Source organism: Odocoileus virginianus, chromosome 12, assembly GCF_023699985.2.
Source record: "Odocoileus virginianus isolate 20LAN1187 ecotype Illinois chromosome 12, Ovbor_1.2, whole genome shotgun sequence".
Taxonomy (NCBI): domain Eukaryota; kingdom Metazoa; phylum Chordata; class Mammalia; order Artiodactyla; family Cervidae; genus Odocoileus; species Odocoileus virginianus.
Genome location: NC_069685.1, coordinates 57,198,912 through 57,225,909, shown reverse-complemented (window position 1 = coordinate 57,225,909; position 26,998 = coordinate 57,198,912). Strand labels below are relative to the sequence as shown.

At 54.3% G+C, this 26,998-nt stretch overlaps 2 protein-coding genes across 5 annotated transcripts; one reads left to right on the top strand and one right to left on the bottom strand.

Annotated features, from left to right (window-relative positions):
• Positions 1-43: 43 nt before the first annotated feature.
• DDX54 (DEAD-box helicase 54) lies at positions 44-17,629 on the top strand. 2 transcript variants are annotated; one of them, XM_070475335.1, is made up of 20 exons: positions 44-252; positions 2,539-2,668; positions 3,663-3,733; positions 4,332-4,520; positions 4,874-4,923; positions 6,043-6,084; positions 6,211-6,306; positions 7,065-7,186; positions 7,306-7,367; positions 7,468-7,599; positions 8,838-9,048; positions 11,590-11,724; positions 12,360-12,590; positions 12,690-12,763; positions 13,382-13,585; positions 14,642-14,784; positions 14,878-14,991; positions 15,599-15,703; positions 15,925-16,037; positions 17,034-17,629. In XM_070475335.1, the coding sequence occupies exons 1-20, from the start codon at positions 79-81 to the stop codon at positions 17,264-17,266; spliced, it is 2,631 nt and encodes an 876-aa protein (XP_070331436.1). In that variant the 5' UTR covers positions 44-78; the 3' UTR covers positions 17,267-17,629. The 2 variants fall into 2 exon arrangements, with proteins under 2 accessions (XP_070331436.1, XP_070331435.1); XM_070475334.1 differs by having other exon boundaries at positions 12,357-12,590.
• On the bottom strand, positions 17,595-26,439 carry CFAP73 (cilia and flagella associated protein 73). 3 transcript variants are annotated; one of them, XM_070475347.1, is made up of 8 exons: positions 26,232-26,439; positions 23,537-23,642; positions 22,654-22,758; positions 21,595-21,795; positions 20,578-20,817; positions 20,217-20,375; positions 18,509-18,597; positions 17,595-17,765 (listed from the first exon to the last, which is right to left on the bottom strand). In XM_070475347.1, the coding sequence occupies exons 1-7, from the start codon at positions 26,285-26,287 to the stop codon at positions 18,520-18,522; spliced, it is 945 nt and encodes a 314-aa protein (XP_070331448.1). In that variant the 5' UTR covers positions 26,288-26,439; the 3' UTR covers positions 17,595-17,765; positions 18,509-18,519. The 3 variants fall into 3 exon arrangements, with proteins under 3 accessions (XP_070331448.1, XP_070331447.1, XP_070331449.1); XM_070475346.1 differs by having other exon boundaries at positions 17,595-18,597; positions 26,232-26,438; XM_070475348.1 differs by having other exon boundaries at positions 17,595-18,597; positions 20,596-20,817; positions 26,232-26,438.
• Positions 26,440-26,998: the final 559 nt, after the last annotated feature.

The window sequence follows — 26,998 nt, the reverse complement described above, 5'->3', positions numbered from 1 at the left end:
GTCCCCCCTGCCCCCGCGGCGCTGTTGGTATGTCCCCACGGGCTCCGCCCCCTCCCGTTTCCCGGAGCCGGGGCCCGCATGGCTGCCGGCACGCTCCCGGCGGCCGCACAGCGGTCCAGAGCTAACATGGCCCAGTGGAAGAAGAAGAAGGGGCTCCGGAAGCGCCGGGGTGCGGCGTCCCAGTCCCGCAGCAGCGACTCGGAGGACGGCGAGTTTGAGATCCGGGCAGAAGATGACGCCCGGGCCCAGAAGGTAGGGAGCGCAGGGCTGGGATACACGTCGGAGCCCGAGCTCCGGCTCCGCGCGGTGCCCGGCAGTTCCCCCAGGTGGGGAGCGGGCACGGCTGAGGATGGGGAGAGATCGGCTGGCCAGGGGGGTCAGGGCAGGACCTCCGGCCTGAGCACGTGTCCCAGGACCCCCCACACCCCGGGTCCAGACGTCCGAAGCCTCGGTGCTGGGTAAGCTGGGGGCCTGCGGGCCTTCCTGGCTGACGCTTGGTCTAGCGCTTCTCATTGGCTTCCTCCTAGCCAGGGGGGGCGGATCCTCCTTTCCATTCGTCCAATGAAAAGTGCGGGTGCTGAACATTGGACTTTTGAGAGTTGGGGTTTCTTGGGAGGAAGAATTAGGAGAAGGCTGCACCTCGTGGCTTTGAGACAGCGACGCCCCCAAACCTCTGGGAAACTAATAATAAATTAAACTCTCGTCTGTTGATCACTTACTGTGTGCAGGCTCCGTGCTAAGAGCTTTTATAAGCCTTATCATTTAATCCCCACATCAACCCTGCGAGCTAAGTACTTATCCTCATTTTCCAGAGAAGGAAACAGAAGCCTGGAGGGGTGAAGCAACTTGACCAAGACCTCATAGCTTGTGAGTGGGAGAGCCAGGATTCAAATCCAGGACTGCATGGTTCCAGGCCCTGTGCTATTTCCACTACTGAGTGCCAAGTGTATGCAAATGGGGGGGGGGGGGGCAGGTGTGAGCCCCAAGGGGGCAAAAGAGCTGTAGCCTATTGTTTTTCCCAACCTTGTACTTAGCGGATGTCTGGCACAGGGAAGACTCGATATAAGAGATGAATGAGTGGGCATTCATATGAAGAGAGCCCTCTAGGCTCCTCAGAAGTAGGGACCAGATGGGGACCTTATTCCATCTCAGCTGAGCCTCACACAGTAGGTACCCTGTAACTATGGGCCAAGGCCAGGTGTTCAACACCTTGTACTGGCTCTGGGAGTACACGAGGGAGAAATTGCTTAACCTCTGTGTGTGCCTCAACTTCTGCACGGGTAGAAAGTAGTTGATTCTATGTGCCTCAAACACTGTGGAAAGGAGGAAATGACAGTGTTCAGACATTCTACTCTTAAGCAAATATTGCTGGGGCACCAGTGTGTTACAGGCACTTTGTTATCATGTGTCCATCTAGAGCAGGGGTAGGTTGGGAAACTTTCCCTGTAAAGGACCAAATGGTAAATAGTTTAGGCTTTGCAAGGTCATACAAGGTCATATAACTGTCTTCTTTGATTTTGTTACAACCTTTTAAAATTTAAAAACCGTTCTTATCTCAGGGACTGTACAAGACAGGTACAGGTCTGACGTAGAAGGTTGTGTTGGACCACAGAGGAGCACATAGGAAAGAACATAAACTCTGAAGCCAGGGTTCATATCCCTTACTGGCTGTGTGACTTTGCCAGGTCACTTCATCTCTCTTTGTGTCAGTTTCCTTCTCTGTAAAAGAGACTAAATAATAATAGCTGCTTGACAGTGTTGTTGTGAGAAGTGAGTTAATTTATATGAATGCTCAGCACAGCACCTGGCTTATAGTAAGTGCCATATAAGTTTTGGCCATTATTATGAATTAGTGTTTTTATAAATGTTATTTCTGAGAGGAAGAAGACAGTGCTGTAGTCCAAAAAGGCTCCCCAGGGGAGGTGTCTGGGTTTGATTTAGCTGTGCTAGGACAAGTGGGTGGCAGAGACAGGAAGCCAGGAATGAGAGAGAACAGATCTGGGGAGGGGTGATGGATCAGAAATGGGGTGAGGGACAGGGGTGCAGGACAGATTGGAAAAGTCTCCCTCATTCTTAATAGATGTTTTGATTGGCTTCCCAAAGTTTTAAGGGCTCTGAATGACTGGTCTGGATGATAATAATGATGGTACCACCATCTGGGCACTGTCCTAAGCTTTACACACACCCATTTAGACTTCACAACACCCTATAAGACATATGCTCCTGTCATCCCCATTTTCGTGATTCGGGAACACAGGCTTTGGGCAAGGAGGTCCCCTGGCCTGAGGTCTCACAGCTGCAAGTGACAGAGTTGAGACTGAAATACAGGCAGTCTGTAGAGCCTACTCTCAGACCCACTGCCCTGTCTTTGTCCAGTCAAAGGAGAGCCTTTTGGCAGAGAAGTCACGTGATCTCACAGGAGCAACACACCTCGAATGAGGGCAGGTTGGAGGGGCCTGGCAGCAGGACAGCCCCCTTCCCTGCCCCTAGTGGTCTGACTATACCTGGAGTGATGCTGCCTCTCTTGCTCCCTCCCAGCTGGCGCCTGGCAGACCCCTACCCACTTTCCCCACCTCGGAATGCACCTCGGACGTGGAGCCAGACATGCGGGAGATGGTGCGAGCTCAGAACAAGAAGAAGAAGAAATCAGGAGGCTTCCAGTCCATGGGTGAGTGAGCCAGGCATCTGGGAACCTGGGTCGGGGGAGCCACAGGGGGTCATCATGGCCTCCATGCTCTGTTCCAGACTGCACTATGGTAGGCTTGGGTGGATGGAAGCAGCAGATAATCTCCAAGCCAGTCACGGCCTTCTTATGGGGGCAGCGGGCCTGACAGAATGAGAGAACAGTTAGAGCAAGACTCTGGGTGATGCTGTTGCAGGAACAGGCAAAGATATCTGGGGGCTGAGTGGTAATTAGACATGTGTATGCCAAAAAACACTGTAGGCTAAGTTAAAGTAAATGCTATATTGGAATGTATTTGCAACTGTGAGACAAAGGGCTAATAACCTTAATATATAAAGAGCTTTTACAAATCAATAAGAAAAAGACAGTCACCCAGATAGAGAACTGGGCAAAGAAATAAGCCATCTCCTCCTGTCCCTAAATACTTCCCACCTGCCTCCAAGAGATGCAGGACCCTCCTCCGCCTAAAATAAACCCAGTTTCTCGGTGTCATTCCAGGCCCCATCAGTGTTCAGACCCCTATTGTCTCACGGCATTATGTATGTACATATATATGTATTAGTTGCTCAGTCATGTCTGACTCTTTGTGATCCCATGGACTGTAGCCCACCAGGCTCCTCTGTCCATGGGAATCTTCAGGTGAGAATATTGGAGTGGGTAGCCATACCCTCCTCCAGGGCATCTTTCAAACCCAGGGCTCAAACCCAGATCTCCTTCACTGCAGGCAGATTCTTTAGTGTCTGAGGCACCAGTGAAGCCCACGGCATTGAGTGTTCATGTCAGAATCCAAATGCAGTTCATACCCCACAATCAGTAAACTTGTCTTCTCAGTCTCTATTAATCCATCAGCTTTGTTCTATTGCTTTTTTTTCCCTTGCTGTTTATTTGTTGATGAGACAGTCATTTGTCCCGTGTAGTTTTCAGCCATGTGTCATTAGGGGCTTCTTCAGCTCCCTGGCTATTCCCATATCTTTCCCAGGCCTGAGCTACCCAGTCTTCAAAGGCATCATGAAGAAGGGCTACAAGGTGCCGACACCCATCCAGAGGAAGGTATGGGGTGGGGACGCTGTTGCGGGTTAGAAGGAGGGGATGCCAACCCGACCCGTCCATCTGGCCTCTTGACATTCACCCCTTGTCCCAGCCATCACATCTGTTGTCCCCTCTTACTCTGGCTGAAGCCCCACGAGCTTGCTCATTCACAAGCAGAGAAAAGTCGGGCCCAGCATGGGCAGATGCCCGACTTGGGGCCTCTTTGCCACTTAAGTTGCTGCCTGCTCTGTCCCTGCCCCGACAGCTCACAGACACCCCATCATCACCCACTGTCATCTCATGATAGTTGTCCTCAGACATTTAGCCAAGAGGGAGACAGCGTTTCTCTGGGGTCCTGAGGAGGAAGACCAGACAGGGAGGTGGAGCCTGGCTTAGCAAGGAGAGAGGTGTCCCAAAGTCGAAAGAGTTGGGGGTAACGGGCCGCTCACTCCTGGAGTTGTGCACACAGGCTTTAACAAGAGTGGGATCAGGGCTGGGAGACAGGCCCCGCCCCTTCTGCTGAGATGCCCAGGTTCTCTGCTGGGACCTGACGCTCCGGATCGCATGGTCCGTGGGTGCAGGAACTGAACCCTCCCCTGCCCCGCTTGTTCCCCTGCAGACCATCCCGATGATCCTGGACGGCAAGGACGTGGTGGCCATGGCCCGGACAGGCAGCGGCAAGACCGCCTGCTTCCTCATCCCCATGTTCGAGCGGCTCAAGACCCACAGCGCCCAGACTGGGGCCCGTGCCCTCATCCTTTCGCCCACCCGAGAGCTGGCCCTGCAGACCATGAAGTTTACCAAGGAGGTGTGTTTGGGCAGGGGGACAGGGTGGCTAGACTGAGCTGAGACCAGTCAGCAAGGCCTGAGTGGGCAGAGTCAGCCCCCATCCTTTCCCATGCTCAGTTGCTCAGTCGTGTCTGACTCTTTGTAACCCCAGGGACTGTAGCCGGCCAGGCTCCTCTGTCCATGGAACGTCCCAGGCAAAAACACTGGAGCGGGTAGCCATCTCCTTTTCCAGGGTGTCTCCCCCGATCAGGGATCAAACCTTCCTCTCCTGCACTGGCAGGGGATTCTTTACCACCAAGCCACCAGGGAAGCCTCAGCTCCCATCACCAGCTCTTAGTCTCTCTCCCTCTCTCTCTCTCTCTCCCCCCGCAGCTCGGCAAGTTCACTGGCCTCAAGACTGCCCTGATCCTGGGTGGGGACAAGTAAGAGCCCCCTCGGTGCCCTGCGTGGTGCCCTCCAAAGCAAGCCTGCCTGGGCTTTCCCATCAGATGGACAGAGCCCACGCTGCTTGTTAATAACAGCAGTGTCTCCACACGTTCCTGAAATACCAGCAAGGGGAAACATCCAGTAAAATACAGAAAGAAATTTCCCACACAACTCAGACACAGGTTCTAGTGTTCCTAAAGGAGAGCTGGAAGCACCAGGGTCACCCAAATGGGTTGCTTAGTTGTATATGTTTTAATATGCTTAATTTGGGGCTGTTTCAGGTGGAATGCACACAAATCAAGGGATGTTTTTGATAGCTCAAATTTACAAAACACTATATTTTTCCTGATGTGCTTATATCATCCTTTTCAGGTAACAGGCACCACACCTGTTTTACAGATGAGCCAACTGAGGAAGTGATGGGCCCAGAGAGCCACATGGTGGTCTAGAAGTAGAGCTAAGATTAGAGTCCCTACCCCTGTCCCACATTTTCTCCCTCAAAGGGCAGCCAGCCCCTTCTTTATTCTCTCAGGATGTCACTGTCACCAGTCACTCTTGATTCTCACTGAGAGAATGTTTTGCTTTTCAGTACTCTTTTGCCTACATTATAATTTATTATCTCTATTGCTGTGGTTGTCAGAAATACCTCCATAAGCTGGACCTGGCCCAGAATTCTGCCTCCAGGCTCCTACAGGTGTCCCGAGGTGTTTTCAGAGGAGAACTAAAGTTAGGGATGTATGCTTAAATGGTGTGAGAACAAGGACATAGAGATCCAGGAAACCTGCTTCCTGGTGGAGCTGGGAGTTCCAGGGTTAGTTGCTAGGTGGTGCTGTGGGTCAAAGGCAGATTTGTTTCAATCTGAACTGAGTAAAAGATGGATTCTGTGGTTGAGTCCTTCTGTTTGGAGAACTTTGTTGTTATCAGTCCTTTTGTATGTTTGAACTTGTAGCCCTTGTCTGGTCAATGATTTTGCCTAGTACCTCAGCAATAGCTTTTTCCCAGTTCCAAGCCTGGGGTCAAGGTGTGGGACTCATCTAGGCATTTGGAGATGGGAAGGGAGAGAGACAAAAGAAACCTGTTCAATCAAGCTGACAGATACCCCCTCTTCTTCCTAGGATGGAAGACCAATTTGCAGCCTTGCATGAAAATCCTGACATGTGAGTTTGTGGGTTGGGGATGAGGCTCTGGGGTCCCTTCCCTGATGGCCAGGGCCTGGGGACTGAGGGGAGGGCTATGCTGGTGACCCTGGCCCCAGGTAACCTGGTCGGCACAACTACTTCCAGAATCATCGCTACCCCTGGGCGCTTGGTGCATGTGGCTGTGGAGATGAACCTGAAGCTGCAGAGTGTGGAGTACGTGGTATTCGATGAGGCTGACAGGTAAGGCTGCAGGAGCATTCCCGGGAACTCGTGTCAGGGTTGGCCAGGAGAGACCTACGCAGCCCAGACTGAAGCAGTGTTTTCCCCAAAGTGGGCCACAGACTGCAGGTCATGTGAGAGCTGATGGGGCTCCCTGGACCAACAGTTCTCCTTTTGTATTGCTTTTAGGAATATTGAAAAGGTTAAAACAACAAACACATGATTTCAAAGAGATTAAAAAGTAGCACAAGGCTGAGAGCACAGTCTGGAGCCAGACAGGGGTGGGAGCTGATCCCAGCTCCATGAACTTGGGCAAATCCTTGAGGATCCGTGGACCTTGGTGGCCTGCCTCAGCTACAAAGTGGGAATAAAAGAGCACGCACTTCACAGGGGAAGTTTTATTTATATAGAGCCATGCCTGACCCAGAGTGAGGGCTGCTATCATTTATTTGAATTTGTAGGAAACAACAAGGACCTCCCTGGTGGTCCAGTGGTTAAGACTCTGCACTTCTAATTCAGGGTCCTAATTTGGCCCCTGGTCGGGGAACCAAGATCCTGGATGCCTCACGGTGCAGCCAAAACAAAACAAAGCATAAGGAGACCAGGCCCCACGTACCAAGGTCATGACTGCTGAGGATAAGGTTGTCAAATAGAGAAAAAGTGAGCTGAGTTACAGAAGCACCTGCCCAGGTGACAGCGATGAGGGCAGGATGGCAGATTTGGAACTCACTGGACCAGAAGCCCCTCTCCTGACCCTGCCCTGTCCTCTGCCCTCCCAGGCTCTTTGAAATGGGCTTCGCAGAGCAGCTCCAGGAAATCATCGGCCGCCTCCCGGGGGGCCACCAGACTGTCCTGTTCTCTGCCACGCTGCCCAAGCTGCTGGTGGAGTTTGCCCGAGCTGGTGAGGGGGCCGCAGGAGCGGGGCTGGGGGCTGGGAAACTCATCAGTACCTGGGGGGTGGGGGGTGGGCAGTCTTGACTCACCAGCTCCCCACCCATCTTCCTCCGTTGCCCACCGTAGGCCTGACGGAGCCCGTGCTCATCCGGTTAGACGTGGACTCTAAACTCAATGAGCAGCTGAAGGTGAGCCGGCTCCACCCGTGCCCCTCCCCCAGCCCGCGGGGCCAGGACCCCATCCCCCTACCCCCGCCAGCCAACCCAAGCAACCCGCGTCTCTCCACAGACCTCCTTCTTCCTGGTGCGGGAGGACGCCAAGGCCGCGGTGCTGCTCCACGTGCTGCGCAACGTGGTGCGGCCCCAGGACCAGACGGTCGTGTTTGTGGCCACCAAGCACCACGCGGAGTATCTCAGCGAGGTGAGCAGGGACGCCCCCATCCCCTCCCTCCTGTCCTGGGGACCAACACCTACTCCAGCGCCAGCTCGGAGCTGCAGTTCCGGATTCGGCCACTAGAGAGCAGCACCAGAGCGGGACTCGGGCCCGGCCAGAGCGCTGTCCATTTTTTTTTATTCTTTGAAGATGTTATGAAAAATTTCTGGAGAAAGAAAAGGCAGCCCGCTCCAATATTCTTGCCTGGAAAATTCCATGGACTGAAGAGCCTGGTGGACTACAGTCCACGGGGTCGCAGGTCAGACACGAATGAAGTGACTAAACACACACACAGACACACACGCGTAAAATGTCAGACACACTGCAAAGTCAGAAAATAGCATAATGAACTCTCAGGTACTCAGTTATCAACTCATACCCAGCCTTGATTCATCTCTAATATTCCTCACTCCATCTGGGGTATTTTGAAGTGTATCTCAGCTGTCCCATCATTTTTCTATAAGTTTTAGTATCCCACATGTTTCTCTTTTTTTAAATTGAGAAATAACCTGCATCCTGTAAGCTGTATAAAGTGCCCTAATCTTATGTGAGCAGCTTGATGAACTTTTCTGCACGTGTACACCTGTCACCCTCCTAGGGAGGGAGTCCTCTAACCCGCAAGGATGCCCAGGCCCCTCCCGAGTCAATGCAGCCGCCTCGGGTCAGCCACACCTGGGGTCTGTTATCTGAGGACACAGTTCACTGGGTTTCACTCACATGACACATTTAACGGTGCTTCCTCCCTATGGCTGCTGGAGTCACTGATGAATGAAACCAAAATCGTTTTTAAAGAGCAGTTCCCACTTTCACAGTGCTTCCTTGTTGTGGGCCCTGTTCTCAGCACTGTGTGTAAAGTAGCTCACTTAATCCTCGTAACAAAATTACAGAGAGGAAGCTTACTGTCCCCGTTCTACAGAAGGAAGGGAAGGCACAGGGAGGTTAGGAAACCAGGGCAAGGTCACACAGCCTGTTAGCACAGTTAGGATGAGACTTGTGTGTCTTACAGCGGCACTTGCAGCCTCCCTGAGGGAGACCTCTCTGCACGTGTCATCTTTTTTTGACACTCAAACAACCTTGCAGATGTGAGAGGTGATACGAGTCCCCTTTATACTGATGAAGATGCCAAACTGAGGTCACCCAGCTGAACCGGGGTTCAAACTGAGGGCCCTGACTCCAGAGCCCGTGGTCTAGCCCCTCTCCCTCTCTCCGGTCTTCACTCCGAGCAGCTGCTGGCGACCCAGGGGGTGAGCTGTGCCCACATCTACAGCGCCCTGGACCAGACGGCCCGCAAGATCAACCTGGCCAGGTTCACACACGGCAAGTGCTCAGCCCTCATCGTGACTGACCTGGCCGCCCGGGGCCTGGACATCCCGCTGCTGGACAATGTCATCAACTACAGCTTCCCCGCCAAGGGCAAGCTCTTCCTGCACCGCGTGGGTAAGGAGCCCATGGCTGGACTGGACCCCACGGGGGTGCCAAGTCCTGGCAAGGTCTGAGGGCGCAGGACTCGACTCCTGACCCTACTGCTGGGGAACCAAGGCCCAAGGAGGGGACCGATAAGTCAGATTCTCTGGGGAGCGGATCTGTCCGGCAGCCTCAGACTCTCAAGGAGGTGATGCTCCCGAGTTTTCTGGGCTTCCCAGTCCTCTGCTTCTCTTTGCCTTCAGGGTCCTTGATGATGTGACCCCTCTTCCCTACAGTCTTCTCCCTAAAACTCCTGGGGAACTTTGTAACCTTTGCCCTGTCTGCCTCCTGCTCCATCAACTGTGGATGGGGTCTCCTGACTCCCTACTTTATCTAGGCAGCCTGTCAGGCCCCAGTCCACCCAGGCCAACTCATTCCATTCCATCTTTCTGTTATAAAAGTAAGGTCCACACGTTGTAGGAAAATTTGAAAATGGAGCAAAACACCTAGAAGGCAGGACGTTCCCCTCCTGGAAGTCCCCCACCCCCACTGGTGATGTGATGGCCACAGGTGCTCATCATGTGAGGCTGGTCCAGGTGTTCTGCTTGCTCTTTTTGTCTTTGCAACAGCCCTGTGCAGTGGGTACCAGCCACACTGGCTCCATTTTACAGATGAGGAGACCGAGGCAGGGAGGTTCAGAACTAGCCAGGTGTCACACACATAGCAAAGCGGGGTGTCTAGGATTCTTTTTTTTTTTAATTATGGTGAAATATACATAAACATACAGTGATCATTTTAACCACTTTCAGGTGTAAGTCCAGTGGCATTAAGTATGGTCACATTGTTGTGTAACCATCACCCACCTTCTTTATCTAGAACATCTTTGTCTTAACAAACTGAAACCCTGTACCCATTAATCTAATTCCTTCTTCCCCTTCTCCAGACCCTGGTAACCATCAGCCTACTTCCCTTTTTTTTCTTTTAACTCGTGAATATGTGTGTTATATTTATAAATACAAGTAAGTAAGTTCGTGTGAGAGAAGTGTCTGGTGGGCTGGTTTGTTTCAGTTGTCTTGCATATAATTGAATATTGTCGAATGGGTGAATTCTGGTTGCCCGTGGTGGGCTGCCCATGGGTGGACCTTTGGGGTTCAAGGGAACTTCCTCCCCTGTTGGCTGCTGCATGCTGTACCCTTGATTCCGTTGCTTTGGGAGGGCTGGCCCTGCACATCCCTTGAGGCACCTCCAAACCCCCAAAGGGAATTTCTCAAGTGCTACATGACCAGCAGTGTGAATCAGACCACCACAAACGAAATCTTCTGTACATGGTGATATGTGGTTTTTGCAAGGTGCAGAAACAAGCCAAAGTGTCATGTTCTCCATGGATTTACTTAACACAAAATTAGAATCACATTGGATGTTCCTTTTTTAAAAAAAAAAACAACTTATTTTTAAACTTGCTTATTTGGCTGTACTGGGTCTTGGTTGTGGCATGCGGGATCTTGAGTGGTGGTACGTGAACTTTGAGTTATGGTACGTGGGATCTAGTTCCCTGGCCAGGGATTGAACCCAGGCCCCCTGCATTGGGAGTGCAATCTTAGCCACTGGGCCACCAGGGAAGTCCCCACACTGGCCCTTCTTACCTATAACCTTATTCTTATCTCTTTGTACATCATGCATGTTTTTCATTCATCGTCTAAACACCATTCTGTGACAGGGGTTGGCAAATTGTTTCTGTAAAGGGCCAGATGGTAAATATTTTTTCTTGGAGCTCTGGAGCTATGTAGTCTGTTACAGATCTCAGCTCTGGTAGCCCGAAAGCGGTCTCAGACAATATGTAAATGAAGGAGCACAGCTGTGTGCTGATAAAACTTTACACAGTTAGGCTGGGGCTGGGTTTGGCCACAGACCACAGTTTGCAGCCTCTTTCCTCAGCTGTGTAGTACCCACCAGGTGGTCATCAGCTAATTAACTGGCCCTCTGTCCTTACGTCTTTTAGGTGATTTCCAGTTTGCTGCTCTTCCAGAGGGAGTAGGGGTCTCTGCGGTTGAATCTTTGCACCCTGGGTTATTTCTCTGGGAAAAATCGCCCATAATGGGGATTGAAGACCTCTGATACCGATGAAGAGCAGTGTCTTTCTTTGTTGAAAATCTTATTATTTATTTGGCCACATGGGGTCTCAGTTGTGGCACCCAGGGTCTTTCGCTGCATCATGCGGGGTCTTTTCTTGCAGCTCATGGGCTTAGTCAGTTACTCTGGCATGTGGGATTTTAGTTCCCTGACCAGGGATTGCACCTGTGTCCTCTGCATCTCAAGATGGATTCTTAACCATTGGACCGCCAGGGAAGTCTCTCTTGCGTCTTTTTCTGCTGACCTCCCAGAGCACTGTGTGGGCTCACAACCTCTCGGGCAGGTAGCCCCAGTGACTCGCTGCCCTGCCCCCTTCCTAGGTGGGCCCCTGCTCAGTAAGGTGGGGCCGTGGCGTGGCTCCACCCTTACGGCTGGGCACGTGGGGCTCGGGCTGGGCTCTGGGGTCTTTTGCCTTTGTCCCTGTCTGACCACCTTCCCCTGCAGGTCGTGTGGCCCGCGCCGGCCGAAGCGGCACAGCCTACTCCTTGGTGGCCCCCGACGAGGTCCCCTACCTGCTGGACCTACACCTGTTCCTGGGCCGTGCTCTGACCCTTGCCCGGCCCCCTGAGGAGCCCTCAGGTGAGTAGAAGCTGGGGCGGGACCGGGTCCCCCTGGAGTTCATGATGTGGACGCGGGGTGGAGGTGGGCCACGCTGTCCTGGCTTGGAATTTGACCCCAAGGGAAGATGTCTGTATTTGAAAGGCAGATAAAGCGCTAGACAAGGGCTTCCCTGGTGGCTCAGGCGGTGAAGAATCTGCCTGCAAAGCAGGAGACCTGGGTTCCTTCCCTGGGTCAAGAAGATTCCCTGGAGAAAGGAATGGCAACCCACTCCAGTATTCTTGCTTAGAAAATCCCATGGACAGAGGAGCCTGGTGGGCCACAGTCCGTGGGGTCACAAAGAGTCAGACACAACTGAGCGACTAACGCTTTCACTTGAAAAGTCAGATAGTAAACATCTTGGGCCCTGCAGGTCACCTGAGGCCCGGCAGCTGCACACCTGTGCCCTTGTAGTGTGAAATTAGCCCCAGACAATACAGACCTGAGTAGAGGGGGGTGTGATCTGTAAATCTGTATTTATAAAAACAGGAGGAGCTGCTCGATAAGTGATGGTTTCCCTTGTGGGGCTGATTTTAGTGACTCGGGACCCAGAGCGGGGCTGCGGAGGGGTCATGGGCAGAGGATGGTCTCTGACCGGGGCTCCTGGTGGGCAGCAGGCACGGAAGGCGGGGATGGTGTACTGGGCCGGGTGCCGCAGGGTGTGGTGGACGACGAGGACTGCGGCCTGCGGACCAGCCTGGAGGCGTCGCTGGAGCTGCGGGGCCTGAGCCGCGTGGCTGACAACGCCCAGCAGCAGTATGTGCGCTCACGGCCGGCGCCCTCGCCCGAGTCCATCAAGAGGGCCAAGGAGCTGGACCTCGCCAGGCTGGGCCTACACCCCCTCTTCAGTGAGTCCCTGTTCCGGGCAGGTGTGGGGTGGAGACGGAGGACCCCGCAGAACCTGCCGGACCTCACGCCTGCCTCCCTCCCTCCCTCCCGCTTGCCAGGCTCTCGCTTCCAGCAGGAGGAGCTGCAGCGGCTCAGGCTGGTGGACAGCATCAGGAACTACCGCTCCCGGGCCGTGAGTGCGGGGCCTGGGTCTGGCTGAGCACCTGACTCCCCGGCGGGACTGACTCCCCGAGCAGGGAATCCTCAGTCCGTGGCTCTAGCTGTGTCAGCACCTCCAGAGCCAAGGTTCTGCTGGTTCTGGAACCACCCCTGTATGCAGCAGCGCGTTTCCCAGGCCTCCCATGCAGAGCAGAAGGCCCAGTACACCATCCCTGCCTCCCATACAGCTGGGCAGACTGGGGCTCACAGAGGGCAGGGACCCGCCCTAGGCCTGTTAGAGGAGCTGGCTTTCCATAGCTCCTAGCTCCTAACTCCCATTGGGATGCCGCCCACAAAAGAGGAAAGGCCTGTCAGCTGGTGCCTGGAAAAAAGGAGCAGGAGACCCGCATGGCTAAAAGCACTGGTTTGGGAGCCAGTGAACTTAGGTTGAAATCCCAGATCTGGCATGTCCCAGCTGTGTGACCTTAGGCCAGTTACTCGCCTTCTCTGGGCCTCCCTCCACGATTGTGAAAAGCCAGGAATGAATGGAAGGGAACTGGGAGGAATACCAGGGAGCGCACGCCAAGCTGGGGAGGCTGGAGTTGGGGAGGACGCGGCCAGTGGGTCAGGGCCTCGGATGTCCCCTCTCCAGACCATCTTTGAGATCAACGCCTCCAGCCGCGACCTGAGCAGCCAGGTGATGCGCGCCAAGCGGGAGAAGGACCGCAAAGCCATCGCCAGCTTCCAGCAGGGACGGCAGGAGCGGCAGGAGGGCCTGGCGGGCCTGGCCCCGAGCCTCCCAGCACCGCAGGAGGAGCAGGCTGAGAAGGAGGAAGCAGCAGGAGAGAGTGTAGAGGTGCAGGCCCCATACGGGGGACCCTGGAATCTGGCCTGGGGTCGGGGAAAGGAGGGTCAAGTCCCGGCAGCCCATGGGGCTGACCTCAGGGCTTTGAGCCATTGCTAGGGGTGGAGGCAGTGATTCCAGTCACCTCCGACATTTGGGGGAACCAGTGGCCCAGCCCCAGCCTCCCTATCTACGGAAGGGAGTCATGGTCTCATCCACCATCCCTTGCCTGAAGCCCAGGGCACCAAGTGTGTTTCAGGACTCGAGTCTTTACGGTGGGTCCCCTGTGGATGATGTCACACCCTCAGCAGGGTCTGGGGTGTCACTGCCGTGAAATGCTTCAGTTTCCACAGTGAGCTGCGCTGGTCCCCATGCTGAGGGGACAGTCACAGCCTCTTGTCGGCTCAGGGCGGCTTTTGCCACCAAGTGAGTCTCTGGAAGGTTCATTTCCAGAATGTGGTAGTCGAGGGCACTGCAGTCATGTGACCGCGGTACCCAGTTCTGGGTCCACTGGGCAGATTGAAGACGGCACGTGGAGGATTCCCACAGGCCCAGGTGGCCGTGTCATTGTCATCTCCGTCTGTCTCAGCCTGGGGTCCGGGCAGGTGGGAAGGGGCCGAGTTGGCAGCAGCGGAGGCATGATTCAGACAGAGTCAGGCACTGGGCCTTCATGGCCAAAGGCATGGCTAGGGGTCCAGGGTGTCCCATTCACCTGGTGGATAAGGCCTTGGGCCTACTCTTCTAATGCTTGATTCAGACAGAGGGTCCAGTAGGCAAAAAATACGCTTGAAGACCCCTGGACTAGTCCACATCATAGAGAGCAAGGCCACCCAGAGAGGGGTGGGGGCTTTGCCTTGGTCATGTGATTGGAGGCCTGAGCTGGACCCGGCACGTGGTGGGGCTCACCCTGGTCGGCACCCTGCCCGCCCCCACCCTACCAGTCCAGGTCCTGATGAGGATGCGGAGGGTCCCAGAAGCTCCTGGCCCTAGACCCCAGCTGGGCTGGTGAGTGGGGAGGCCAGTTTGCTCCCTGGGGGCTGCAGGTGACACTGGGCCTCCGTCCACCAGGACGTCTTCACAGAAGTTGTCAGCCGGAAGCGGCAGCAGCCAGGACCCCACCAGGGAGCCAAGAGGCGGAGGGAGGAGGCCCGGCAGCGGGACCAGGCATTCTACATCCCCTACCGGCCCAAGGACTTTGACAGCGAGCGGGGGTGAGTGGCTGCTGGTCCTGGCGGGGGTGGAGTGGGGTGGGCATTTGGGCCCCCCTCCCAACCTCAGGGTGTCTCTCCACCCTCCCTCTGCAGCCTGAGCATCAGCGGGGATGGGGGCGCCTTCGAGCAGCAGGTGGCTGGCGCAGTGCTGGACCTGATGGGAGACGAAGCCCAGAGCCTGACCAGGGGCCGGCAGCAGCTCAAGTGGTGAGTGAGCCAGCTGGACACCCCTCCATGCTCACCTGCCCTCCACTTGGTCCCCACAACAGACGTGACCCCCTGACTGTCCTGACTCCCGTTGGATCCCCTAGAGCCAGAATTATGTCACCTCCCACCCCTCACTGGATCCTGTGGAGCACAGATCATGACACCGCCCCACCCCTGCCCCTGGAATCCCCATGTGGTCATCTGCCCTTCTGGGGGGCTAGTCTTTCTAGACAGGGGCTCATCACCCAGTTTGCCCATTTGAACTCTGGTTCTGGAGAAGTGATGTGACTCAGTCCAGGGTCACAGAGCCAGGAGGTGGTAAAGTAGGGGTCGGGAACCCCCCCAGGGGGCCCGTGCCCCTGACCCAGACTCCGAGGTTGGATTAATCCCCAGACGCCCCCACACTGTTTTTGGAGGCCTGGGATGCCAGGGAATGGTGAGGAAGGTCAGGGAACGGGCCTTAACGGAGCACCTGCTGCATGCCAGACGCTGGCATGCCGCTTTCCTTGAATCCTCCCAACAACCCGATGAGAGGTCAGAGGGACACAGGCCCGGAGGGGAAGCGGGCCACCTCCCTCCGCGGCACACCTCCCAACTCCTCCCACAGGGACCGGAAGAAGAAGCGGTTTGTGGGACAGTCAGGACAAGAGGACAAGAAAAAGATCAAGACCGAGAGTGGCCGCTACATCAGCAGCTCTTACAAGCGGGACCTGTATCCTGGAGGGCGGGACCAGAGGGGGCGGGCCCAAGCGCTTTCTATCGGCACAGCCACTGTAGGGGGGGCGGGGTCAGGGAGGGCGTGGCCTAGCTCAACCACCCCGGCCCCTTTTAGGTGAGGCCTGTGTCCTGGTTGGGGAGGGGAGCATGGTCACACCCCAGGAGCGCCAGGGGCGTCTCTGTGCCGCAAGTAGCCTCCTTAATGCAGCCCCCCAGCTACCAAAAGTGGAAACAGAAACAGAAAATCGATGACCGTGACTCAGAAGAAGAAGGAACTTCTGACCGTCGCGGCCCAGAGCGAAGAGGTGGGAAGCGTGGCCGAGGGCAAGGTAAGAGCCCTGGGAGGGTCGTCCTTAAAACCCAGGCTCCCAAGTAGTACTTTTGGTCAACTCGGGTACTTGGTCCTCTTGGCGCGGCCTGGGTCCTCCAGCGGGTGACAGACAAAGGTGGACAAGGGGTAAAGAAAAAGTGAAAGTGAAGTTGCTCAGTAGTGTCCGACTCTTTGCGGCCCCGTGGACTGTAGCCTAACAGGCTTCTTCGTCCATGAGATTTTCCAGGCATGAGTACTGGAGTGGGTTGCCACTTCCTTCTCCAGGGGATCTTCCCGACCCAGGGATCGAACCCGGGTGTCCGCATTGTAGGCAGACACTTAACCCTCTGAGCCACCAGGGAGGCCCTGGGCAAGGGGTAAGAGTGCCCTCCCAGAGACCTGGGAGAGCGGGCTGGGGCAGGTGCCTGACTGCTCCTGCCCGCCACCACCACTTTGTTGGGTGACCATGGACAAGTCCCTTCTCCTCACTGACCTCCTCTGATTTCTCTTCTTCCAGAAGAAGGTTAAGCTACAGCCTAGACAATACAGTCCATAGAGACAGGGATTGGAGTCTGCCTGAGTCTCCAGTGCCCAGCCTAGAGGAGGTGCTGAAAAGCCTTTGTTCAGTGATTTCTGATTGTGATAGTTACACTTAGGAGGCCTTACTGTGGACCAGGCCTTGTTCTGAACACTGCTCACATAATAACTTATTTATGTCTCTCTGGGACCTTGGAGGTAGATGCTATTCATAATTCACAGGCGGGGAAACTGAGGCACAGAGAAGTTATGTCATTGTCCATGAGGTCACAGCTGGGATTTGAACTCGGCAGTTTGGGCTAGAGGGTCCATGCTGTTGCCCGTTACAGTGGACAACTTAAGCCTTATTCAGCAGTTACCATCTCCCAGATGTTGGGGCTTGAACACAGAATGGGAGTGGGGACAGGGGAATTTCTGGGAGGAGAAGACAGTGGGAGTCGACCCAAAAGCTGAGCTCCTGGCATCTCTGTCCTGGCAGGTGCATCCCAGCCCCGCACCCCTGGCACCCCCGCGGGCCGCGTGCGCTCAGAGCTCAAGACCAAGCAGCAGATCCTGAAGCAGCGGCGCCGAGCCCAGAAGATGCGCTTCCTGCAGCGTGGGGGCCTGAAGCAGCTCTCTGCCCGCAACCGGCGCCGCGCACAGGAGCTGCAGCAGGGCGCCTTCGGGCGGGGCGCCCCTTCCAAGAAGGGCAAGATGAGGAAGAGGATGTAAGAAGGTGACACAGCCCTGCGATTCCTCAGTTGGCCCAGGCGTGGACATCAGCAGCGTTCCCCGTGTACCGCTGTGTGCCTGGCCCTGAGTTGAGCACTGGGGGAGCTCCCTTGGCCCATGCAAAGGAGTGCCACACAGCCACAGAGGGGCAGCAGCTGCCTCTGCCTGACACAGGGCACATTTGAGTAGGGTCTTGAAGGGTTCATAGGAGTTTGCCAGGTAGGCCACAACCTGAGCTGGCACCTCAGCCGCTGCTGCTTTTCGTGTGTTCCAGATTCAGAGATGGTGGCCCCATGGGTTTGAGCCCTGAGTGCCTGAGGCCCAGTGATGTATTTTTAATGTAATAAATCTTTATTGAGCATCTCCAGTGGACCAGGAGCACAGTCTGCTTGAGGAGTTGGAAGGGACAGACCAGGGTGCTGGAATTTCAGCTGGAGTGCCGATGAGCCGAGAGCGTGTGGGTGGGTCCTGTGTGGGTTCTGCCAATGTCTCCATTTTGCTGATGAGAAAAGTCAGGCTCAGAGGATGGGTAGGTTGCCAAGGTTTGAGGACCTTGAAGTTGGCCCTTGGGTCCCTTTCCTCCCACCAGGACAGGCTTGCAGCTGGGACTGGACGGTGAGAGGCAGATGGGATGTGGGGTCAAGGATCAGAGCATGCAGTGCTCCTCTTGGCTGTGAAGAGTCCACCCCATACCCAGAGGTCAAAACCTGTCCTGACCTCTGCTTTCCTCTAAGTCCTGTGCTCCTCAGCCCCTGCTGGGGGCCCTGGGAAGGTCATGGGCTGCATCTTGCAGCTGGGTTCTCAGACTGGCCATCCCTCAACGCCAGTCCACTATGGAGGAGCCTTTGTGAGCAGACACCCTGGGAATGGTGTCTGCATGTGACCCTCTTGCTGGTCCTTTATTTTACTTTACTTACCAAACACTCATCTAGAATTCCCCAGAATTTTTGTGCCAGGCCCCGTTCTAACCTGACAAACATCAGCTGGTTCAAATGCCCCCACTGCTCTGGGAGGGAGGACCAGGTACCAGGCCACATAGTGGATGTGGTTTTGGGGCCCCCATGTAGCTCACATTTACTTAGTACTTGCTGTGTGCCTCTTGTGTACACCCCACTGCCATCTGAGCGGGCACAGCCCTCCCATCTTTCTGGTGAGAGCCACTCAGCCCACACCCCACAGGAGATGTGTACCCCCCCTGTCCTCAGGCTGGGTCCCTCAACGGGTCCCTCTCCCACTGCTCACCTGGGTCAGGGTTAGGAGGTGGGGGCAGTGGACTCAGCCTGACGGAGTCTGGCCAGTATGGCGGAGAGGTCCAGAATGGACAGCTTCACCTGGGGTCCCAACACAGCCAGAGTCAGAGCCCAGCCCCTGAGTGCCCAGTCCCTGCCCCCCAAAACACCAGAGGATGCAAAGCAGGGGTGGCGGTTAGGGACTCCTATTAGATAGCAGTGATGTTGGCTCCCCAGGGGCAGTGAACCTGGTCTAAACACTTCCGGGTTTTTTAAGCCTCAGTCCAACATCTCAGTCCAAGCCTTCCAAGCAATTCATTCACAGGCACTTTTCAGTTTTCTAGTTGGTTATTACCTGTATTATAGTTGAGCTAGTATTTTCACTTACCATCAGTTCTTTTTTTTTCCTTTTAGTTTGATCAGTCATATTCATTAGTGTCTGACCTACTCTCATCTTCACCTTTATTTTGTTTAAATTAACCTGTTTATTGAAACGAGCTTAATGAACACCCATGGATCCACTGCCAAGACCTAGAACGTGATGGTAATCTCACCTTGGGCTCTTCCTTCACCTTTGTTACTGAAATAAACATCTGACAAGGAAACTATGTCTCCATCAAAAATGGAAAGAGATTAAATTACCCCTTGTCATAAGTGGGGGTAACTGGAAGAATAACAAAATGAAAGTGAAACCAGGTTACTGAATTCTGGCAGTTGCCCACAAAAAAATGTGAGTCCCAGGCCCTGGAGACCAGGGGTATTCCAGGCGTTAAAGGCATATTGTCACCCCCGCACTCCCCCCAACCCCACTGAACCTTTCTCCTTGGGAAGATCAGAGAGTTGGTTGAAAAGGGACTGGCTTTTGCCTGTTATTTCATACGGAGCCTCTGTCCCTCCTAGAGTCTTCTTTTGTCCCTTGGGGTACCTGGGCCACACTTGAGAGAACAGTGGTGTACACATGAATCCGCCTGACTCAGGATGTGGCACTAAGGTAGGCTCTGGGGACCCAGTTCTGGGCATTTGGTTGGAATTCTGGCCTCTGGGTACAGGACGGGAGTGAGGTGGGCTGGGGCAAAGGCAGGGTGCCTCACTTTGTTTCCTCCACTTCTCAAAGGGGCTATGCTTTGGGGACTCACTAGAATCCTAACAGAAGGGTCCAACGTTAGAAACCCCCGCCCTCCAGTGTAAACCAGGTCACGTGTTCTACCACCTTACAAACCTGAGTGAATAGAAAAACCGGGCATCCTTGGACACAATGACCTTTGTGATGCCACTGTGCAGAAAGAAAAACCACTGTACAACCCTGTCTTCACACTCCCCAGGGGAAGCTAAGGCTTGTCCCTGCGGGAGCCAGAGGGTCAGGGACTAATTAAAAGTGAATTTCCATCTCCTGGTTTTTATCGATGTTGTCACTTGTTTGCGCTGTTTGATCCTAAAACAAAAGACCTCTTGGCATAAATGTATTGTATGCATCAGTATACCCTGGCCTAGTGCACAGTGAAGCCATTGAGAGCCAGAGATGGTCCGACTTCCTTCTGTCCTCGCAGCAGCAGAGTCAAGACTGACCCAAGGCTCCCAGGCAGGGGGCTAGGCAGGCATGCAGCTAAGAGACTGGGCTCTGATCACAGAGGGTCATGCTCAATCCAGAGAAGGTGGGATTGCAGGTACCGTATGTTCCCAAAGGTTGGGGGGCTGGAGGTGACCTGCAGAGGGGTCCTCACCTGCTCCAGCTGCCCCTCGGCATCCTCGATGTCTAGGGCGGGTGGCCGTCTCTGATGCTGACACACTAGCTGGTACATATTGAGTACTGCCATCCTGGTGCGTCCCAGGAGCAAGGTCTTCTCAGCCGCCGTGGTCTGGATCTGAATCCACTTGGATTCCTGGAGAACACCCCGCCCCCTGCCCCATTAAGGTGTGAGCCGGCCTGAAAAGGGCTGGAGCCCCATTGCCCCCTGCTTCCCACAAGTCAGATCCCAGTAGGCTGTCAAGGAAAACTGCCCATGAAAGAAGGGTTGCCGCATCTCCTGTTATTAACCCCGGCTCTCCTCCCGGCGGTGGGAGCCTGGGGTCCCGGACGCCCACCTCCTCCGGCCTCGGTACCCAGTGCAGCGTGCGCTCCCGCGCCGACTCCAGTTGCTCCAGGAGATGCGCTCGCCGCTGGCCCTGCAGAAGCAGCTCGTCCTGCCAGGAGTCCCGCAGCCGCTGCAGCCGCGCGCGCGCCTCCTCCAGCTCCGCGAGCCGCTGGCGCTCCGTGAGCCTCAGCGCCTCCTGCATGTCCGCCAGCCCGTCGAAGCGCGCCACCAGTTCGGGGACCTCTTGGAACTGGGATGGGGTCAGGGAGCGGGTACTCACCCGGCCTGCGGCTCCCTCCCCTCCCCACGCCCAAACCCCGCGCCTCCTTAGCCCAACTGTGAAATCAGGGCATCACACATCGCTGCGCCCCAAGTGTTAGTTACTCTCGCCCCTCCCCGCCCCGTTTCGATTCCCAGGTTGGGAAGATCCGCTGAAGAAGGGATAGGCTACCCACTCCAGTATTCTTGGGTTCCCCTTGTGGCTCAGCTGGTAAAGAATCCGCCTGCAATGTGGGAGACCTAGACTCGATCCCTGGGTTGGGAAGAGCCCCTGGAGAAGGGAAAGGCTGCCCACTCCAGTATTCTGGCCTGGAGAATTCCATGGACTGCATAGTCCATGGGGTCGCAAAGAGTCGGACACGACTGAACCGACTTTCACTCCCCACCTCTACCGTTAAACCCATCTAAGTTTCACTGCCTGTGATTAATGTTAATTCATTGTTTCGTTGAACTATACCGAGTTCCTGGATTCCCCCTCCCCCACATGCCTGTGTGTCCTTCAGTAGGTTATCTTTCTCAGCCTCAGTTGCACCGTCTGTAAAATGGGGTTGACAATAAGACTCACTTCATTAGACCTTAGGGAGAATTCAAGAACAAAGCGTGTTCCTGGCATACAGTTTGTGCTAAGTAAGTGGTGACTCCTGACATACAGTCAGCGCTTCACTAGTGCACACTTCCAAAGCCGTCCTTGAGGCCCCCCGGGGCTGCACGTGACACTGAACCCCAAAACCTCCTGCAGGGCGCTCACCTCGGGCAGCAGCTCCAACATTTGCCCCAGCAGACGCGCGCAGGGCTCCAGACGCTGCAGCCTGCGCTGCAGCCGCGCGCGCTCCCGCTGCAGCTCGGCCAGTTGAGCCCGGAGCCGCAGCGCCTCCGCCTCCCGGCGGCCCGCTAGGTGCCGCTCCTCCGCTGCTCCCCGCAGTGCGTGGCTGCGCCGGGCCTCGGCGTCCTGGGAAAGAGGGATGGAGAGAAGGCCACGAATCCCAAGACTTGGGAGCCTGCAGAGCTCGCCGCAGCCACTCCGTCCCAATATTCACACGTTGAGTCACGGGTTGCAAACAGATGGTCCGCGGGCCAAATTCAACTAGAATCTTTTCGGCCCCTCACTCCTCTCCCACCCTTTTTAAAATGCTTCAGGCAGTGCATGTGTATTTCCCACCGGTCCCTTTTATATTGGTAAGCCCAGTTTATAAAAAAAAAAAAAAAACACGAAACTTTTTATTTTGTATTGGGGTATAGCAGATTAACAATGTTGTGATAGTTTCAGGTGAACAGCGAAAAAACTCAGCCATAAAATATGCATGTATCCATTCTCCCTCAAACTCTCCTCCCATCCAGGGTGCCACGTAACACTGAGCAAATTTCCCTATGCTATACAGTAGGTCCTTGTTGGTTATCCATTTTAAATATAGAAGTGTGTACATGTCCATCCCAAACTCCCTAACTATCTGTTCCCCACCCATTTCCAAACCTCTCCATCCATCCCTGCCCTGCCTTCCCAGAAACCACAAATTCCTTCTCTGAGTCTGTGAGTCTCTTTCTGTTTGGTAAGTAAGTAATTTAATTTGTATGATTTTTTTTTTATTCCACATATAAGGGATGTCATACAATGTTCCTTTTCTGCCTGATTAACTTCACTAAGTATGACAATCTCTAGGTATGACAACCATCCATGTTGCTGCAGATGGTCTTATTTTATTCTTTTTAATTGGGTAAACCCACTTTTTAAGTTTCCGTGACCGGTCTGGCTCATAGGATTGTGACTTTGTGACCTCTGCCCTGCCTTCCCTCACCAGTCTCCACATACCTGCAAAAATTTTTCAAAGCGGATGAATGACCCCTTTAGCTCCTGCTCTTTCTGTTCCAACTGTTCCCATCGCTGTTTCAGGGAGGCCTTTGTGATCTCGAACACCTGGCCAGTAAGCAGTAGGTATCTGTGTGTGTTTGGGGTTTCAAGTCATCCAGCGCTTTCAGGTTCATAGTTAACTCTGCTCATCTTTTGCCTTTAATCTTGCTGCTGCACCCTGGCTCATATCTACCTGTGGCCCCCCCACTATCCATGATGAAGCCCAAATTCCCTCCAGTAGCCCCTACATGACAGCATCCCTGCTCTTCCTTCGGGCCTCATCTCACCCTGTCTCCTTCAACACTGTTTTCCAGACTCTTATTCACCTGTGTTTTGTCCTCACCTTCCTGTCTTTGAATATGCTGTCCCCTCTGTGTGTTTCCCCCTTTTCACCCTACCCCTCTTTGCTGGAAAAGCTGACTTGCCCTTCAGCCATCCTTAAGACATCACTTCCTCCAGGAAGTCCTCCGTGACCACTGCTGTGTAGAGACAGGGGCTTTCTCTGGGCTCCCGCCATCCCTGCTCAGTGCTTCCCCCCTCACAGCAGTCATTACCCGGACACTTGTCTGTTCTCTTCTCTAGGCTGAGCCCATGAAGGCAGGGGCTGTGGTGAGACTTCTAGATCCCAGGGTATATCCTGCACACAGTAGCTGCTCAATGCGCATTGATTTGCACCAACCACTGATCTCATCTGACCCCCATTTGACAGATGAGGAAAGCAAGGCTCAGCACAGTGCCTTGTCTCAGACCTTGTAGTAATAAGTTGGCTCCATCACTTTCTCATCTTTTTTTGGAGGGGTCTGGAGTCCCCCAAAAGTTTCAGGGACTACATTGAGTGGCTCACCTCCTTCTGGGCCTGAAGCTCCCGGTCTGCATCCACCAGCTCCTGCCTCTTCTCCAAGAGATGCAGGACCGGGGGGACGTGGTCTGTGTTCTGCTCTGGGATCTTCCTAGAAGTGCAAAAGGAAGTGGGGGTAAAGGAGGCAAGAGGTAGGGCCCCCAAATTCTCCAGTGGTGCCTAACATGCCTCTCTTAGCCACCTCCTGGCTGTGGAATTTTTTACTCATTCAGCAAATTGTCTCGAGAATCTACTCTGTGCCAAGCACTGTTCTCGGCACTGGGGGGTGGGAGTGGGGGTGGGGGGTGCAGCCTTGGTCAAGACAGACAGATCCCTGGTCTCCAGGAGCTGGCATCCCACTAGGGAACACAGAAAAGAAAGCTAACAAACAACAAACAATGCTAGGGACTTCCCTGGGCTTCCTGGTGGCTCAGCTGGTAAAGAATCTGCCTGAGATGTGGGAAACCCAGGTTCGATCCCTGGGTCAGGAAGATCCCCTGGAGAAGAATATGGCTACCCAATCCAGTATTCTTGCCTGGAGAATCCCTATAGACAGAGGAGCCTGGTTGGCTACAGTCTGTGGGGTCTCAAAGAGTTGGACACGACTGAGCGACTAACACTTTCACTTTCACACTTTGAGGGACTCCGCTGGCAGTCCAGTGGTTAAGACTCCAGGCTTCCAAAGCATGGGGCACAGGTTTGACTAATGATCAGAAAACTAAGGTCTGACATGCTGTGTGGTGCAGCCAAAATAAAAAATAATAAATGCTGGGACATGGTAGGGACTGAGATGAAAGTCAGCAGACTAAATGAAATCTCTCAATAGGGAGATAGAAAAGTCTCTGAGAAAGGGACATTTGAGCAGAGACTTGAAGGGGAAGAGGGAGGGAGCCATGTTGATGCTGCAGGGAACAGATTCTAGGCTGAGGGAATAGTCAATGCCAGACCCCAAGAGAAGGACCTTGGTATGTAGAAAGAGCTGCCAGGAGGCCAGTGTGGTGGGAAGGGAGGGAGGAGCAGAGTGATGGGAATTGAGATCAGAGATGTTACGAGGGTCAGACTGCAGTGGGCTGCAATGAAGGGGGTCTCTGGCTTTGACTCTGAGTGAGATGGGAAGCATGGGAGGGTTTGGAGCAGAGGAGGTACCCCTCTGGCTGTTGTGGGGGGCAAGGCCAATAAGAGGGGTGGGGCAGCTGCAGGGGACCCAGGACAGATCACAGGATAATGTGGAGAGGATGCAATTCTGGTCTGGGTGGCTCTGTAGAGAGGTAAAGAGTGGTGGGTTCTGGGTATCACTGGAGAGCAGAGCAGATGCGGTGATGAGGCGGTGAGAGAGGAGTTCAAAGGGGAACCTCGACATTGGAAGGATGTTGCTGATGGCAGGCTGAGTGGGGAGCAGGGAGGTCAGCTCTTCTGTAAGGCGAAGTTGAGACTGAGCTGCAAGTTGATCTCTGTGGGGGAGGGTCTAGGAGACTGAGCTCTGGAGCCAGGCTTCCAGGAGAGAGGAGAGGCTGGACCCAGCCGCACAGGGTCAGCTGTGTCAGGAGCAGGAGGGATGTCCTACAGTTATACTCGGATTGCCCAGCTCTGGTCCAGGGGAAACCCTCCCATTTTACTGATTCTGAGACTGAAGTTGGGGGACTCCCCTAAGTTAAGAGTCCACACTCGGGCTTCCCTGGTGGTCGAGTGGTTAAGAATCTGCCTTGTAATGCAAGGGACACTGGTTTGATCCCTGGTTTGGGAAGATCTCACATGCCCTGGAGCAGGTAAGCCTTTGCACCACAACTATTGAGCCTGCAAGCCACAACTGCTGAAGCCTGCACTCCTAAAGCCTGTGCTCCGCAACAAGAGAAGCCAGCCACCACCATCAGAAGATCACGCACAGCAACGAAGAGCAGCCCCCGCTCAGCTCAACTACAGAAAGCCCACGTGCAGCAACAAAGACCCACCACAGCCAAAAAAATAGGAATAACTAAATAAATAAATCTTAAAAAAGAGTCCACACTCCCACTGCAGAAAGCACAGGTTTGATTCCTGGTGAAAGTGAAAGCAGTAGTCGCTCAGTTGTGTCTGACTCTTTGCGACCCCGAGGACTGGGGCCCACCAGGCTCCTCTGTCCATGGAATTCTCCAGGCAAGAATACTGGAGTGGGTAGTCATGCCCTTCTCCAAGGGATCCTCCAGACCCAGGGATCGAACCCAGGTCTCCTATATTGCAGGCAGATTCCTGGTAGGGGAACTAAGATCTCACATGCTGCATATATATATATATATATATATAATAATATATTAAATGATACTGAAGTTGGGACCCCCTCCAGCCACAGTGCTGAACAAGGCTGACAAGCTTCTTCCAATCTTCCTCTAAAATGCAGCTTGCAAGGAGAGGGTACGAGAGTAATTCCTTCCCACCTTGGGTCAAACGATTTCATCTCAACTGAGTATCAGCTAGGAGTGGGGCTCAGGCACAGATCAGAGACCGGGATTATTGACCCAGCTTTGCCCTAACTACCCCTGAGACCTTGGGAAAATTGCCATTTCCTTCAAGCCTCAGTGTCTTCCTCTGGGAAGTGGGGCCATAAACCCCTACCAAGAACTGCCCTTAGAAGCCAGGATCCAGGGGTGGGGGAAAGGAAGGGGCCAACCAACCCACTCCTGCCCACCCGTCCTGCCTGCTTCAGTGTGCCCTGCACACCACTCACGTAGACAGCTTCTCTTCCAAAACCAGTTGGAAATATTCCTCCCAGGGCACTGCCATTCTCCCGCTGTTGTCCCGGGCTTGCTTGCTTTCTGGAATTTTGCGCAAGTCTCGGAGGCCCTGGGGGCTTCTGATGGACGGTTTTCACGCTCAGTACTCCCGGAAGGCAGCCACCCAGCAGGCCTTGGTCGCCTGGGCAACCAACGACACAACATTCCATTGCCAGCTCCGGACTGGAGAATCCGCCCCCGCATCACCCCCCCCCCCCACGAGGGAGGGGGCTGCAGGGAGGGGGCAGTTTCTGCCTTTTCTGGAGGAGCCTTGAACTCCCAATCTAAATTGGGGTGCAATGAACAGGACGTGGGTCTCTTGGCCAAGAATTTGCTACTGTTGGTGCACCATGGCTAGTCAAACCTCCTCCCGGATGGGTGGGGCAGGACTTCACTAACACGGTTGTGTGATCAGCTGTGTTGCGTGCACGCTCAGTCGTGTCCAACTCTTTGCGACCCTTCGGACTGTAGCCTGCCAGGCTCCTCTGTCCATAGGACTTTTTAGGCAAGGATACTGGAGTGGCTTGCCATGCCCTCCTCCAGGGTGTCTTCCCAACCCAGGGATTGAACCCCGAGTCTCCTATGTCTCTTGCATTGGCAGGCAAGTTCTTTACCACTAGCACCATGTATACGGAGCATACAGTTCTATGGGTTTTAGCAAATGCATAAAGTTGTGTAGCCACCACAGTCAAGATACAAAATATTTTCATCACCCCCCCAA

Coding starts and splice junctions, on each gene's coding strand:
- CFAP73 (XM_070475347.1), bottom strand. CDS start 26,287: ATGGCAGTGCCCTGGGAGGAATATTTCCAACTGGTTTTGGAAGAGAAG. Junction 23,643..26,231: donor TTGGAAGAGAAGCTGTCTAC/GTGAGTGGTGTG, acceptor TTGCACTTCTAG/GAAGATCCCAGAGCAGAACA. Junction 20,818..21,594: donor TGTTGGAGCTGCTGCCCGAG/GTGAGCGCCCTG, acceptor ACCCCATCCCAG/TTCCAAGAGGTCCCCGAACT.
- DDX54 (XM_070475334.1), top strand. CDS start 79: ATGGCTGCCGGCACGCTCCCGGCGGCCGCACAGCGGTCCAGAGCTAAC. Junction 11,725..12,356: donor GCCCCCTGAGGAGCCCTCAG/GTGAGTAGAAGC, acceptor CCTGGTGGGCAG/CAGGCACGGAAGGCGGGGAT. Junction 14,992..15,598: donor GGCCGGCAGCAGCTCAAGTG/GTGAGTGAGCCA, acceptor CTCCTCCCACAG/GGACCGGAAGAAGAAGCGGT.